This window comes from Clinocottus analis, unplaced genomic scaffold (assembly GCF_023055335.1).
Source record: "Clinocottus analis isolate CAN_PGR_092001 unplaced genomic scaffold, fCliAna1.0.p SCAF_21, whole genome shotgun sequence".
Taxonomy (NCBI): domain Eukaryota; kingdom Metazoa; phylum Chordata; class Actinopteri; order Perciformes; family Cottidae; genus Clinocottus; species Clinocottus analis.
In genome coordinates this window covers 14,346,196-14,363,401 of record NW_027175943.1, presented here as the reverse complement: position 1 = coordinate 14,363,401, position 17,206 = coordinate 14,346,196, and the positions used below count along the sequence as shown (strand labels likewise).

General features: G+C 46.1%; 1 protein-coding gene across 1 annotated transcript; it reads left to right on the top strand.

The window, feature by feature from the left end:
* Positions 1-17,180, top strand: tdrd7b (tudor domain containing 7 b). Its single transcript, XM_068588164.1, has 21 exons — positions 1-107; positions 1,211-1,417; positions 2,168-2,312; positions 5,385-5,420; positions 5,496-5,655; positions 8,251-8,333; positions 9,253-9,461; positions 9,950-10,318; positions 10,423-10,721; positions 10,791-10,983; positions 11,061-11,172; positions 11,273-11,475; positions 11,563-11,697; positions 13,097-13,180; positions 13,346-13,480; positions 13,563-13,673; positions 13,780-13,928; positions 14,017-14,240; positions 14,334-14,517; positions 14,607-14,767; positions 15,839-17,180. The coding sequence occupies exons 2-21, from the start codon at positions 1,211-1,213 to the stop codon at positions 16,057-16,059; spliced, it is 3,420 nt and encodes a 1,139-aa protein (XP_068444265.1). The 5' UTR covers positions 1-107; the 3' UTR covers positions 16,060-17,180.
* The last annotated feature ends 26 nt before the right edge of the window (positions 17,181-17,206 follow it).

Here is a 17,206-nt window from a genome sequence, read left to right as displayed (position 1 = left end):
GGACCGGCCGGGCTGCAGACACCCGGGGACAGCGCGTCGGCCGCAGCTCGTGGCGGTGACGGCGACGGGAACAGGTCCTCCTCCATTATCCCGTCTGGCACAGCGAGGTACACGCTTTTATTTTGCGGCTTCCTGACTTGTGTAGACTTGTGTAACACTCGCTCTTTGTAAAGTTGTTGTCGGGTGTTTATTTTACCTCTTTCTGCACTCTCGGCTAGGATGGCTCGAAAGTTTTCAAGCTAGCTAGGACATCAACATTGGTTCCGGTAGGGACTTTCAAAATAAAATGTTTTGAGATTTAAATGCGTGGTAAATAATGTACAGCGAGTCTCTGAAGTTTTATTGTGAAGGCAACATGTACAAACTTCCGGTCTTTTAACTTTACAAGCCGCTGTTCCGGAGGTGCCGCTGAAGGATTTAAGTCGGTGTTGGGCGCACTGCGCTGGCCTGAGCGGACCGGTTACCGGCTCCGGTGCATTCCGTCGGCGTCATCCAATATGCCAGAACTATTTTATTGCAGTTTTGTTAAGAAAACGTAATAAGACAAGGCAACTTCACCCAACTAGTTTGCTCCCAATGGAGGGTGTGGAGTTGAAGTGTGACGGGTTACGTCATTCATAGTTTCCCTGTCCCGTCGCTGCATCAACAAGTGGCCGAAACTCATCCAATGCTGAAGCATTTATCTTATAATCAGGAGGGTAAATCATGTATATGTCACATTTATGAATTATTTAATTATAGACTTTAGAGAGGAAAGTGGGTAATACAATAATATTAACACTTCATAACAAATTGCTGACTTAGCAACAATTTTAGAGAGCCACTTTCGGTTTACCGCCTGCCTGTTGCTCTTTGCGTTAAGATTCATGTTGTATACCAAATATTTATTATTTATATGCTTTTCGCGTTATTCCAGGGAGATGGGCTGTAACAGGCTGCACACCACCAAGGGGACATTATCATCTTGCACCTAAATCCCTTAAGCAACATGTCTCTACAGGGATAGAGTAGTTTTAGCTTTGGAAAATAACACAATTTATACCTGCTTATCAGATAGAACAGGGAATACTTCATAACTAGCTACCTTATCCCTTGAGACAAATAAATGCATGCTTGTTTTGGTCATATAAAATGACTCTACTGTCCGCTGTGAATATCTATAAAATCAAACTATATCCATATAAAAAGGATTCCATGTATTTCTTTCCAGATGGCTGACGTGGAGCTGGTGAAGAAGATGCTGCGGGCCGTCCTGCAGGCCAACAAAGGCGGTGTGTCAGTGTCCCGCCTGCAGGCAGAGTACAAAGAGCTGACCGGGGAGCAGATACCACACAGACAGATGGGCCACAGCCACCTGGACGCTCTGCTGGCCAGCATGACCTCTGTAGTGCGCACAGAGCGCAGCCGCTCTGGAGAGGTGTGTGAGGCCCGTGCAGAACTCGCATTAAGCCATAATAATCATATTATTCTTTATGTTTAATCAAGTGTTTTAATATCACTCTGTATCCACACTATTAATACACACTGCACAGTTATTTGTATTCTATTGTGTGTGTGTGTGTATATATATATATATATATATATATATATATATATATATATATATTGCACATTTTATACACTCTGTTTACATTTAATTTAATTTCCTTAATACGCACTGCAGTTATTTATATTTGTATTCTATTGCGTGTGCATATATATATATATATATATATATATATATATATATTTATATATATATATATATATATATATATATATATATATTTATATATATATATAATTTTTATTTTTTTTTATTTTGTATATTTCTTTCATCTCTGTTTTTTTAATATTTTATTTTGTTTGTTTAGTTTATTCCATTTGGGAAAGTGTTAGGCGCTACTATGACAACAAATTTCCCCTTGGGGATTAATAAAGTATCTATCCATCCATTTATCCATCTATCCCTTTATCTATCTATCTATCTATCTATCCATCTATCTATCTATCTATCTATCTATCCATCCATCTATCTATCTATCCATCTATCCATCTATCCAAAATGCTGTGGGCATAATTTGAATAATATGCACAATAGGAGGTTAGTAGGAAATAGCCTAATACCTTGCTCCTCCTTGTGATAAATGTCATATTAATATCTGTTTCCGCTTCTCTCTCGCTGCAGATGGTGTGTTTTGCCTCAGGTGCCCACGACACCGCCCACATAGCGAAGGTGGTGGCTCGTCAGCGCAGCTCCAAGAAGACCGGCCGCCCGCACCTGGTCAACACCCAGATGAGGATCAAGCCGGCTGCCCCACTCGTCCTCAATGGTAAGATCTTGCACCGCCATTTTGGGGAGTTGGCGAGCATAAACACGGCTACATGGCTATTTCCTTTAGCCGTTGTTAACAACAATAAGACATGATCTATGTATATATTATTAGTGGACATTCCTTTACATGTAAAGCTATTTTGGTTTCACCTGAAGTTAAATCAATGTATGCAGGGTTTGAAAAACATAATTTGCATGTGTGCATGTGGGATGTCACAGTTTCTGTATAAGAGACAGCGAGGACATGTATAAAATAACTTAGGACGAAGCGTATAGGGAAGCGTTCACCATTGCAGTGTTCAACAGGAAACTATAATCCAGTTTCACAAGATGCAAATCACATTTAGCTCCATCCCATTACATGCATGTTTACTACCGAGTCACAAGGTGGCCTGCAATCAGCTAGGTGTTGGATTAAATGTCATTGCAGTCACTGCTGAAATGTAAGGAGGATGCATGCAACTTCTGCTTGAGATGTGTATTTTAAAGCTAGTTTGAAATGATGACAAATACCTAATCGTTGCATCGTTGTTGTACTTTTGACTCTAAGAGATTTCTCGCGTGCTGAAAAAGACTCAATCATTCATTTATCATCTTCATTTAGCATGTGAAAAATAAATCTGGACAGATTAAACTAAATACTGACAATAAGCAGCTCTGTGCCACAGTGTTGGGTGTCCAGTGAGTATTGTGTGTTTCCAACAAAGGAACTCAACAACACATGTTCATAAAGGACTCGGATGTCGAACGTGAATGTAAAACTACTTGGCCGTACTGTTTTAAACGTGTTTGACTACAAGACAAACGGCCCTCTGGATTAACAACAGTACTGATGAACAGTACATGTACTTGTACATCAGTACTCCTGAAGACCTGTTACGATTGTAAATATTAAAAAACAGGTGTATTGTCTATTTCAGTAATAGTATTAAATCCATTATACAGTTAAAATGTTCCAAACATTACTTTTGCCAACATCCTACATGCTGTTTGAAATCTTTCTACTCTGCCAGGAATATATATATATATATATATATATATATATATATATATATATATATATATATATATATATATATATATATATATATATATATATATATATATATATATATATACAGTCTATATATATATATATATAGACTGTATATATGTTATAAGAATGAAACACAATCCTATTCTGTTAATAATTTCCTCAAAGTTAACTTTAGCAGCACTGTATAGAATTCCTCCTCGTGGTGCGACAGTGCAGCTGCAGAGACACACAAGTGTGCAGTGTCACACTATCAGGACTGAGACACTGCAACTTTACCAAAGGTTTCTGTGTTTGCGTGACTGTCCTGTTTTAACTGCTGCTCTCCTCTGGCACTAAGACAACTACACATACACCCTCAAGCAGACACACTACACACTGTAAGGCTGTACATGTGCATCAGGTTAATATGTGAACAAGATGTCCGCTCACATGCATCTTACTGTAGAGCCTCACACAATTATAAACATCCATTCATCTTTTTCTGACTTTAGTAGCTATTAAGACACTAATGAACCATGTGCAATCTCACACACACACACACACACACACACACACACACACACACACACACAACTGTGTCCACACCTCCGCTAGACTGTGATGCTGCAGAGAGCCAGAGGGGGAAGTGGGAGGTGGTGGAGAAGACAAGAGAGGAGGAGTGTCGGAGGAAAAGAAAGGAAGACGGATGGTGAAATGGGAAGGAGGGAGGGGGTGGACAGATGACAGAGAAGGGGGGAGTCAGAGAGAGAGAGAGAGAGAGCGACAGAGAGAGGTTGTGTGTTCAGATTTGAGGCTAATGCAGCCGATAGCCGCTGAGGCTGCAAGCAAAGAGCAGCTGATTCACAACCTCTTCATCTCATTCTCTCCTCCTCCTCCTCACCAGGACATTGATACTAAGAGGCAGACAGGGACTTTGTGTCCACGCTGGTGAGGTGACGCGGCGTCGGCTCGTGTGTGCAATTGTCCTCGCCTGTGCCTGCATGTGATAGAAGCCTGCACCCGCCTGCGTTTGTGAATGCTGAGTTTCTGTTTGGTTCAAGTTTTATTGACTCATTACCTGCTGGTAGCTCATGGAGAGAGGAATGGGATTCAGGCATTGAAATGGCTTGCTGGTGGTTTTGAAGACGAAGCTGCTTGTTGTGTTTTTTCACCGGATGGATTTAATGAGATTCAGCAGGATCAGAAAGCAGAGGAAAGTTCCAGAGCTCGCTGAGGAAAGGAAAGAGATTAGGAAACGAGTTGAGCTCAAACAAGAGACGAGGGCAGAAGAGCTGGAGCGAGGGGATGACTCAGGTTATGCTCAACAGGGCTGACGTCACTTATCAGACACGTGACGTCACTTATCAGGCACGTGACGTCACTTATCAGGCACGTGACGTCACCCATCACAACGCGCTGGAATGATGCAACGTGTCCGTGATGAGTTAGAATATTTGTTTTTTACTGAACACACAGTGAACTTAACAGATGAAAGTTACTGGCTTTTGTAACAACGTGAGAATAATCCCGCAGTCTTAAACTGAGGAGAGAGAACTGTTAGGAGGTTGAAAACATGAGTATAGTTAGTATACAGCATGTATAATGTACATGCATATTATAAAATAATGTTGTATCCTTATCTCCTCTTCAGTAGAGCCACTTATATTCACACACTTTATTCATCTAATATTGCTTGTGTAATCACAGTCTCAATGGTGTCAACCTTATCATCTTACTCTCAAATCAAATGTTGTGTATTTCCTTGACTTTTGTCATGACACAATCCAGCAGGAATTGAAACGACAACAAATTAATGAATGTAGGAACAGAGTTTGTTAAACTTCTAATTTGTGGTCTTGTGTTGTTGATGCTCGCTGATGCCAGCTATGATGTTACTCATTAGTTCTAATCTACAACACTGTGACACACACCGTGTGTGTGTGTGTGTGTGTGTGTGTGTGTGTGTGTGTGTGTGTGTGTGTGTGTGTGTGTGTACTCGTGTACTCTTCAAGTCCAAAGTTTAATTTTTGTTTTGCTTTCTTTTTCTTTGTGCAGCCAAACCTGAAACCTCTCTGAGGCAGCCGAACCACCGCAGGGCGGGCGGGGGAAGAGGAGGAGGAGGAGGAGGAGGAGGAGGAGCAGGAGCAGGAGCAGGAGGAGGAGGAGGAGGAGGAGGAGGAGGAGGCGGCGGCCGGGGGGCGGGACATGGAGACCTCAGACAGGCGAGGGACATGAGGGACAGCCAGTCAGAGGGCAAGACGGGGACGCATCCCAACAAGATGAACCAGAACTCAGCCAACAGGAAAGGGAACCCGCCTGCTGAGAAGTAAGCGTTGCACACAGTTACTTCAAATAAGTTCATGAAGTGAGATGTTAAGTGATGTAGTTCATGGTGCTCGGAGCAAAAAAACTATCTTTGACAATTAAAAACTATCTTTTAGGTGACTGATTTACTTATCTTTAGCCAGTTTCTTATATTGTCTTGTCCAAACTACAGCTATAGGTCAATGAGAAACAATCGTACATGTCTCTGTCTCTCTCTCTCTCTCTCTCTCTCTCTCTCTCTCTCTCTCTCTCTCTCTCTCTCTCTCTCTCTCTCTCTCTCTCTCTCTCTCTCTCTCTCTCTCTCTCTCTCTCTGGTCTGATGTGAATCAGGATGGGTTGCTGGTGAAAAGCAGCCCAGTGGCGCTCTGCTTGGTGTCTGCGTGCAGCAGAAAGCCGCCGTGCTGCTGCTTATTCAGCACTGATGATGAGGATGAGGATGATGATGATGTGCAGAGAGAGAACCAGATTGTTCTGGTTCTCTCTCTGCCTGTATCCTCACTTCCTCTCTTGTTTGGCATGTTTAATTGCTCATCTTACTCCCCATCATTCCTCCTTCTCTTGTCTCCACCCTCTGTGAGTGAGTTTGCTTATTGCTCATACTTTGACCCCCCCTTTCCTTTGTAATTGGCCCAAATCTGTTTCCCCTATTCTAAAATCACTACAAGTAGACATTGACTTCAGATTATTGTCCTTCACCATGAGCTGGATCGAGCTATAAACCTGCTTCTGTGTCATAGAAGCGTCTAGAAGCATCGTGAGATGTGATCTATTGCACTGCTTGAACAACGCATCATGATATCGTGATCCAGCTCGTTGGCTCTCTCTCTGTGAAAACACCTGACATCAGTCCTCTGTGGGTCCAGCGGTCCTCAGCAGCACAATGGGGCGGCAGGGTGGGACGCCTGGTGCGCTGGCCGGGGGCCCGAGCCCAGAGCCCAGAGAGCAGGGGACCTGAGCCCGTCCTAATCCCACTCTATTCTCTGGTGGATTAACACCTCTAAACCGACTCACAGCGAATCAGCAGATCTCTCTGTGTCCCTCTGCTGCTTCCATTGGACTGTACTCTGGCAGGTCGTGGTGTGTGTGTGTGTGTGTGTGTGTGTGTGTCTGTGTGTGTGTGTGTGTGTGTGTGTGTGTGTGTGTGTGTGTGTGTGTGTGTGTGTGCGCCTGCAGGTGTACTTTGGGATGCATGACAGTACAAGTGGTAAATTACACAAACTAAATGAAAGAGCCAACATAGAATGACGTACTTTTTTCCTTTTTTTTTACATTTTTAATCTAATAAAAGTAGAGGTTAATGAGTTGAGGAGATCTTTAAGAGTTCCTTTATCTAGAAACAGTAATACATATTCTGTGATGTCACTACAAGATGCAGTCAGTGGCTGTTTTGGGGTTTTCATTTGTTTCACTCTATCTCCCCTTGGAGATGTCTTCCTAGAAGTAATCAAAATATACAGTAGATATTAAAATCTCCATTATTTTTTAGCACTTTAAGGACTTTTGCTTCTTGGCTGGAGACCACAGGATAAACGTTCTCATTATAAAGAACTTAAATCACCAAACCTAATGGCCTCTTTGTTAATTTATAATAACTTTAACTGACAGGCGCTGCTTGTGCCAACTTACATCCTGTTGCATTAGAAGCATTACGTTGTTATACTCTCAAAGTTGCAATGATTTCTGGAACAATTGGGCAACTAATAGAGTAATTCAACCTCAACATCTATTCTATTGGAACAAGATTATAATATAAAACAATGTTGGTCTTTGGCTTCCTTCAGAAAGAGACACATTGAAGCTTAAACACAAGTTAAATATGAATGTGTGAGTTTCACAGCAGCACTATGTCGGTGAAGGTGGATCTTGTTATTTCTGTGCAGTAACTCAACCAGCCACAACATGTATGTCAGTGGAACTGAAATAATCAGATTGCTGATGTTATTATTACGTTGTGTGATCTATGCATGGATAGTAAAGTCCCTCAAACCTCTCAACGTCATGCAGGTCACACATAAAATGTCCTTTTTGCTCTGTTTATTGATTGCAGTCAGGGGGAATGAGGAATGTTTAGACAAAGCAGTTATTGTTTCATTGAGGTGACTGATCTGACAGTAAGGATGGGTAGAAGAGGATTTGGGAGGGGTGGACAGATATAAAAGGTGCTGAAGTTATAGATACAACATTGTCTATTGTTTGAGCCTCTACAGTGCATTGCAGTACCCACTGTGCTGCTTCTCATGAGCCATTGTTCTACACCAACGGGGATGAAGACAGTTTGATTAATGGGTTGTGTTACTGAGGACGGAGGGAACAAACCTCTCTTGCACTGAACTCAAGCTAGTTCTGGTTCCTGGCTGAAGAGGCAGCGCTTAACACTGGATCTCCTCCGTCTCAGCATGCAGGTCCAGTCTCTACACCAGCAACCGTAGTTACATCCCTCACGTTTGTTTTCTGGTTAGAGTTTGAGATGTTTCCAGAGTCTGACCAGTCCAGAGAGCTTTGCCGAATACGAGATGGAGGACCGGATGGATGTTCAATGCTGCAGCTTCTGAAGGTTAAAACAAGAGGAAATAAATGTTGTTTCTGTTGTGTGCAGGTCAGAAAAGAGGATGACCCTCCCGTCACGATTCCAGAAGGAGGTGCACGCTCACCTCTCGAGGAACTCCCAGCAGACCGGCCGTAAGTAGAGCAGCGCTTCATCTCAACGCCATGAACACTTTGTGTGGCTCTTGGTCCTCTACACCAGCAGAGATGTTTCCCAGACCTCCATAACTTCACACTAATGAAAGGATGGCTGCTCTGAGCTCGTAAAGACTCAGCTAAGTGAAGGACCGTCTCCAGTGTCATGCTGTGCTTCCACACGACGTGTCCTGCAGATCCTCCAGAGGATCCTGTAGACATGAGGGCTCTGGTGTCGTCTTCCTACTCTGGACCTCTTCTACTTAAACTAAGAGTCTGTTTGTTGGACAGTTGGCTCTGGTCTGTATATCCTGAGGAACAGGAAAGTAATCAACTGCACAGCTTTGAGGCACATATGTTCAAAGGCTGCAGCCATTTTAGATGTTTATTTCATGTACAGACAGAAGAGCCTGTTTAAGAGTCTATGTGAATATGAGACTCTTGTTCATAAAATGTGCAAGACTTACCTGCGGTGTGTCTCATAGTGTTGGTGTAACAAAGCTCCACGTGATCATTAGAAAGGGCTTTGGCAATAGCCAGCACTAAAATCCATATTTTAATGAATACCGACTGTCAAAAGGTTTTAAGCAACATTGACGTGTTTCAATTGGAATATTTGACCAATTTTGCAGTTAAAGTTGTCATAAAGGAAAGAAGCCCTGAGGTTGAAGGGTCAGTTTATTACTCGTCTTTCTTCTTGTTTCAAGAGAAAACTCCAGTCAATAAGAAGAAAGATCCAAATCAAGATCAAATCATCCGTTTGTTTTGCCAGCAGAGGATGAACGCTGTGTGTGTGTGTGTGTGTGTGTGTGTGTGTGTGTGTGTGTGTGTGTGTGTGTGTGTGTGTGTGTGTGTGTGTGTGTGTGTGTGTGTGTGTGTGTGTGTGTGTGTGTGTGTGTGATCTCTCTTTACGCTGCAGCGCCCTTCAACCTGAACGAGAGCCTCCTCTCGGGGAAGGGAAGGCCCTACAGTCCTCCGCAGGTCCAAGGTCGCATCAAGGAGATCCTGGGGAAGTACAGCAACGGCTTCTGGGTGTCGAAGCTGCCTCAGATCTACAGGGAGCTGTACAAGCAGGACATGCCCACCGAGGCCATCAAAGACCTGGAGACCTGGACACACATATGCACTGTGAGTACCGCTCGTGTGTATCGTGAAGAAGCATTATCTTTAACCATTACCTGTGTGATAAGATAATCCAGCGACGCTGATGACATCATGATCTTCTTCTGGCAGCGAATGATCTTTGTTGTTGTCTTCTGCTGTTTACTTTGTATTCCTTATGGCATCACATGTAGTGGATTAAGCAGTGGATTAAGATATATCAATGTATGTCTATCTGATATTCACAGATAGACACTAAGCTCAGCATAAAACACAAAATGCTAATATGTATATATCACAAATATATACATACAAGTCATAAATCAGAGAACATGAGAAAGAGGGATTTCTCAATCCTCCAATAAGTTCAGTAAAGAGTCATGTTGGTGCATTTTAAACGATGACTCATCCTGGTGATGCGTTGGAGGCGTCACTGTCCTGAACGTCACGTTCACTCTATATCTACAAATGGATTGAGGACACATCCTTGAAGTCCTTTCCATTCCTTCTCCCAGGTGGAGAAAACCTGCAGCAGCAACCCATCAGAGCTGCTCCTCTACCCCGCCAAGGAGCAGACCTCCTCCCCTCCTCCACCCATCCTTAACCCAAACTCCACCCCCGCTGCCCCGGTGCCAAACACCAACACCCCGACAGACGAGCCCGTGCGGTCCCCGGCCCACAAGAGGACCCCGGGCCCCCGGCCGCCCCGCTCTGGTTCCTGCTCCCCACAGACCTCGGCGTCGTCCTGCTCGTCCCCCAGCCCGCCCTCCTCCCCCGCCTCGCTCAGCCCCGAGCTGAAGCGGAGGCTGGAGGAGCTGCTGGTGAAGTACTCCAACGGGCTGTGGGTCCACGCGCTGCCCAAGCTCTTCCAGGACACGTACAAAGTCAGTGCCGTGTTGAAACGCTAGCACATTAAGGTCGTTACCAAATCCAGCAGCCAGGTGCTCTTGTGTATTTTTTTATATTTTCAATTTTATTCATTTGCAAGTTCAAACTGCCCGGACACGTCCTGGAGAACCTCCACCTGCTCTCCGACATCTGCACCATCGACTACCCGATGCCCGACAACCCAAAGAGGGCCATCCTGTACAAGGGGAGCAGCGGTGGAGGAGAGGACGAGAACTGTAACAGGAGGAACTCCTCAGCCGGCGAGGAGGAGCTGAGGGTAAGGCAGGAGCTGGGGAGGAGGCTCAGCAACCACGCGGTGCCCGCCCTGCAGATACCCAAAGAGGAGTACCCCTCTGTGCTCGTGGTGGAGGCCACCAACACCAACGCAGTTATCATCAGGTAGGTCGGAGGTCTGTGTGTGTGGATGATGTGAGGCTTCACGGGTCAGACTCTCCCCTCCCCTCCCAGGTACATCGGGCAGGGCTACTCGCAGGCCCAGGAGTCCATGGAAGATGAAATGAGGGCGTTTTACGGCGGGAACCAAAGAAGTCCAACTGCTTTGTCGTCTCCGTCCTCCGGCCAACTCGTTGCCGTCAGGGCCGAGGAGGAGGAGGAGATTCTCCGGGCGCAAGTCTGTGAGGTCACGGCCGACAAGGTCAAGGTGAGAAGTCAAGGAGGATAACTCTCATGCTCATCATTGAAGCCAGGTGAGTTTTTAAAACTCTGTCACCCCTGCAGGTGCACTTTGTGGATCACGGCTTCTCAGAAGTGATCAGCAAAACCAAAGTGTTTGAGCTGCATGAGAAGTTTTTCCAACTGCCCTTCCAGGCGACCAAATGTAAACTAGCAGGTGAGTCTGAGCCTCATCCTGCCGGTTCCACCCCCACTGCTTCCTCCTTCATTCATTGGCCTGCTGATATGAATGTGTGTGTCTGTGTGTGTGTTTCCAGGCCTGGAGCCGTTCTGCCAGGAGCCTGCCGTGCTGAAGAGGTTTGAGACGATGGCGAGTGGAAAGATCCTGCTGGCAGAGATCCTGCAGCGAGGGCAGAGCCCCGTCGTGGTCCTGTACGACACGTCGCAGGACGACGACGTCAACATCAACGCCGCCTGCATGAAAGCCCTGCAGGACAAGACGCTGGCGAGCCCGCTACAGGTACAGGGAGAGGCTGTGTGTGTGTGTGTGTGTCTGTGTGTGTGTGTGTGTGTAGCACACTAAGCCCTCCTGCCTGGCTCTCCTCAGGTGAACAGCGCCTACATGAACGTGACCGTGAGAAGCGTCTGCTCTGACGGGACCGTCTACTGCCAGCTGCCCTCCAGAGGCCTGGCCAAGCTCAACGAGGTGCTGGAGAACATCGAGACATACTTCCACTCACAGGTAACTCCAGGCTGCACCGGATGTCTCCCAGGCTTTGGAAACTTTAAGAAATGTTTACCAAAATCCCACTAATGAGCTTCATTGTTACGGGTCTTTTATTACATTTACATCTGCTTTATTTACGTTAAAGTTTAAAAGATGGAAATATATGTATTATTGGTTTTGGTCACACAAAGGACACTATGGGTTTGGTCTGGAGGTGAGATGTCGTGACACAATAACACAAACCTCACACCGTATCATCACATTATATTCAAAAGGCTGCAATGATCATAAAGAAAGAGAACCGTGGCTCTGAGCTGCATGCTGTCACTGCTGCTGATTCTAGTTCATTTACCTCACTTCAGTTTAAAGAATGATGACTGAAATAGTGTGATCACGACATAAGAGTCACGTTCTGCAGGGTGACGACTGCTCTACAACATGTGTATGTAACAAACACTGCACGTCTGTGATTAACCTCCAGATGCATCCTGGGTCTTTACAGCACTGTTTTCATGCTCGTCTGCCTTTTGTTTCCTTCGCTTTAGATGCTCCCCTCTTAAAGTTTAGTAGATCCTGCAGGTGCATTAGCATTTGTCTGTATAATAATTCATTAATATATCATTATTCTTCCTGAATGGGACACTCGTGCAGATGTGTTGCACACACTGGAGATGAGAGGAGAACAGTACAACCCTCCCATGTCCTGACCTGTCTGTCAGCATGAAGACGTGTTTGTATACATCGCACACAGTTTAGTCAGGAGGACTCACACATTGTGAGCGCATCCGAGCCGCGTCGCTCAAGACAGAGTTGTGGACAGATTGAGATTAGTTTGATAATCTTGCCAAGCCACTTAATCTGTTAGCAGCACAGTGGAGCCGGTGCTTTTTCTAGGTGTGTCGCCGCTGTCCTTTAAAGCTCGAAGCTGCAGCTCAGAGACGTTTACGTCAGTGTTGAGGTGAACGGAGTGTTGTCTCTTTCCAGGGAGTTTGATTCATGAAGCAAGCAGAGAGCAATGAGTTAGCTCCACATGTCCTCCACATTACATCCCTCATACCAGTGATTCACACAACCAGCCACTAACCAGATGGTTTCACGATGTAACACCCAGTTTGATATCCATAGTTGTGTCCAGCAACATGTGTTTATATCTGTGAGAGAGACTCCTGCTAGTGTCATGAATCACTCCTAATTAAAAGTCTTACTTTATTTAAACGTCAACAGCCACTCTCCATTTGAAGTAACAGATATAAAGTCTTGATCTTTATGCCATTACACGAGCAGACCGGTGACGTGTGTGTGAGCTTTCACAGTGTACTTTTCTTTATGTTACATATGCTCGCTAACCTCACCACGGTCAAATTATTCAGTAATCTGGTGCTGAGGTTTCTTAATGAAGGTGTTTCGGTTGCAGGTGACATCAGAGTTCCTGGTGTCTCGACCCTTCTGTGGGAAAGGCTGTCTGGCTCGCTACAAAGGAAAATGGTCCCGCGTTGAGGTGAAGACGAACCGCAGCACGGACAGTTCATGAAGAAATCTAAATGTCAATAATGTTTTCAAAAGGGATAAAGTCACAAACCGTTGCAGGCAGAGAGTCACCATCTAAATGACTGCATCCTCCCTGCAAACATGTGAATGTCCCCGTGCATGTTCCTGTCTGCAGATCACCAACCTGCACGGCAGCAGAGTGCTGGACATCTTGTTCATAGACGTTGGCGTGCAGGCGTCTGTGGAGGTGTTTGAGCTGAGAGAGATCCCTCCGCCTTTCCTGCGTGACCTCATGGCCATCCCGCCTCAGGTCAGCACATGGTACTCACTCACGCTGTAGTGAAGGCAGCCGGCACGCAGTCTGAGAAAATGTCTTCCATCTCCCTGTTCAGGCTGTGAAGTGCTGCCTGGCAGACCTGGCGGTCAGCGTCGGGTCCTGGACTCCAGATGCCGTCCAGTGGCTTCGAGAGAAAGTGCTCAACACCACCGACTGCAGCATGAAGGTGAGCTGCTGCCCCGTGCTTCCTTCACGTTTAACACCTTCCCTTTTAATCGTGATGATTCTTTGCTTCAGAAATCATTGCCTCCGCCCCTCTGTGTCTCCTCAAGGTGGCCAAGCTCGATGAAAGCAAGCGCTGCGTCTACGTCCACCTCTTCACCGACAAGAACTTCCACGAGCCGGCGCGCAGCCTGAACCACCAGATGGCCCAGTCCGACCTGTTCAAGCAGCAGCCGGACGTGTTCCTGACCAGCCTCAGGTCACTGCCGCCCTCAGTGCAGAGCTCATGCTCGTCTTACGGGTTCATTCATTCACTCTGTTTCTGCTTTGTTCTTTTAATTCTACAGTTCTGCCAAGATCTTCACGACCACATCCTCCTCCAAAGCTCCCAGCTCTGGTGACTCCACCAACGGGAGTCCAACCTCCACCTCCTCCCCAGCCAAGCCTCACCTCAGGAGGGCTGTAACTGGACCCAGAGGAGGCAGCGCGGCCACCAGCAGCGCCCCGCCCACCCCGTCACCCGCCTCCTCCTGTCTCCAGCTGCCTCCATTACTGGAGCTCCCTCCAGCAGGTGACACATGTAGGAGAGGTGTCCTCTGGCTCACTGCCGCCAGAACGCCGCGTGTTCACCTGTAAACACACCTGTGGTTGTGTTTCCACTCAGGAAACAACATGGACGTGTACGTGTCCGTGGCCTGCCATCCGGGCCACTTTGTGCTGCAGCCCTGGAGAGACATGTACAAGCTGGTGGTGCTGATGGGAGAGATGATCCTCTACTACAACAAGACTGAAGCCAAACCCCTGAACGTAGAGAAGAACCAGATCTACGCCGCCAAAGTGGAGAACAGGCGAGTTCCTCTGCCTGCTTCTGTCTTTGTGTCTGTCTGGAGTGGATGTTCAATCTCTTCCTTCCTCTCCTCCTTCCTTGTCCCCTCAGCTGGCATCGTGTGCTGGTGAAGGGCGTCCTGACCAACGGGTTGGTGTCTCTGTGCGAGCTGGACTACGGTAAACATGAGCTGGTGAGCTGCACGCAGCTCAGACCTCTGATCAAGGAGTTCAGACAGCTGCCGTTCCAGGGAGTCACTGCTCAGCTGGCTGGTGAGGAACCTTCATATCCACAAACTGCATGAGGTCCATTCACCTCCACATGCTGCATGTATGAGGTCCATTCACCTCCACATGCTGCATGTATGAGGTCCATTCACCTCCACATGCTGCATGTATGAGGTCCATTCACCTCCACATGCTGCATGTACGAGGTCCATTCACCTCCACATGCTGCATGTATGAGGTCCATTCACCTCCACATGCTGCATGTATGAGGTCCATTCACCTCCACATGCTGCATGTACGAGGTCCATTCACCTCCACATGCTGCATGTATGAGGTCCATTCACCTCCACATGCTGCATGTATGAGGTCCATTCACCTCCACATGCTGCATGTATGAGGTCCATTCACCTCCACATGCTGCATGTATGGAGAGCTTATTAAATAAGGAACAGTCTTCTCTAACTCCTTTATATTACTAGCTACCTCTAACTACTTTATACATAGAATTAGCACCACCTCAACCTGCTATCAGGTATCATTGTATTTACCTTTTATACTTTAAGTACATTTTGCTGATTTCTTTCAGGAATATTTTGCATGAAATTTCCAACAAATGAAGAAAATATACACACAGAATGTGTTAAACATCCAGTAACATGTAGGATAGAGGAGCACAACATGCTAATATATAGCTGGAATTCTATATATTAAAGGTCACTTTGTCCTTGGAGTCACTCAGGAAGCTGCTGGGTTTATATTTAGCAAAGAGAGAAAGGAAACATGAGTAGGTGGGTTATAAAGCTCTACGGGTTATTTGACTAACAGAGAGCAAGATGAAGGTTAAAGAGACGGAGGAGACGAGTCTTTAGTTCACCTGAACGTCATGGAAGAACTTCAGGAAATGTCCTCACACCTTTTAGAGTTCACAACTGAGCAGCTGATCTCATCCAGGTGTAGACACAATGCTCTTCAGCCTCTCTCCTTATACTAATAATAATAATAATAATAATAATAATAATAATAATAATACAGGCCCACGAGGCGTCTTCCTGTGTAGCATCTTAACGTCATCGTGAGCGTGTAAGTGAGCTTAACCTTGGTCCGTGTTCCCGGCAGGACTGAAGCCGAGGCAGTGGTCAGAGGAGGCGTCCATCGTCTTCAGGAACCACGTGGAGAAGAAGCCCCTGGTGGCCCAGCTGGAGGCCGTGCAGGAAGCCACCCACCCGTGGGACAGGAAGCTCACGGTCTTCCTGGTCGACACGTCGCAGGAAGAGAGGGACGTCTGGGTCCACGACATCATGGCTGAATTCTCTGACGAGCTGACCAACGAGCTGTAGGCGGCAGCAGATGACTGCTGCTCAGAGAAGACACTGGGAGCTGTGGGACGACATAGAAGAAGCTTCTCCATCGTTATGTATGCACCGTGAAGGGGAGGGAGGAACAGTGACAGGTAGAAGGGAACAGGTGTGATAGCATAGAGGCATTAACAGGAAGTCAACAGGTGTAGCGTTGTAGGAGCTTGTGGTGTTTTGGGCACCTGGAGGATGCCGTGGTGTGGTTTGAGTGACTGCAGTGTGACCGCTGGACAATACACCCGTGCATGATGCTGCTCCAATCTCTCCACAAATCCTCTGAACATCGTCAGCGTGCAGTAACAAGCTGCTGAGGTCCTCCATGACGTCCTCACACAGCGGTGGGAGCACGTCATGCATCCTCACAGCGTTCACTGTGCATCCAGTCACAGCGTGTCATGAACACTGAACCCTGCCGACGTGAGAGCTGACGTTCCCCTGAGAGGAGAAGAGCAGACAGGAAGTAGTTCACACTTTTTGTACATGCTTAAATAAACCGTTTTAGTTTTAGCGGACGCAGAGTCTCCTGTACGGAGACGGTTTGTTGAGGAAGTGAATACTTGGTGTGAGATATGTTTGTATCCTGACATCCGCTGTTTCCTTGTGGTGGTGCATTCTGGGAGAAGAGCCTACTTTGACTTTAAAGAGTCCAGAGACACTCTGACTCCATCTCTCCTCCTCCTTGTTGAGAAACTCTCCTTCATCCTTCTTCCAATGAGACATCACCTGCTGCATGTTGCAGATCTTTAATATACTTTGACCTTATAATAATGAGCAGATGTAGTTTCCAGTAGTGTTGATGAGCTTCTAGAGGAGAAACGTTTCCAGAGCTGCCAGCAGGTGTTAGCGAATGTGGGCTTTTATTCTGAAAGGTGTGTGTTTCTCCTGACACACACACACACACACACACACACACACACACACACACACACACACACCGTGGCTCTGCAAGAGCAAGCGCTTCTCCAGTAGACCTGACAGCTCAGAGCTGCGTTGTTGTTAACAAATGAATTTAATTTATGTTTAACTTATATTCTCTAGAGGAAGATAAATGCTTCATTTCCATGTTGTTGACCTGGAGAATAAAGTCTGTTTAAAAGGTTAAATGTCTTTTATTGTTGATTACTTCTCG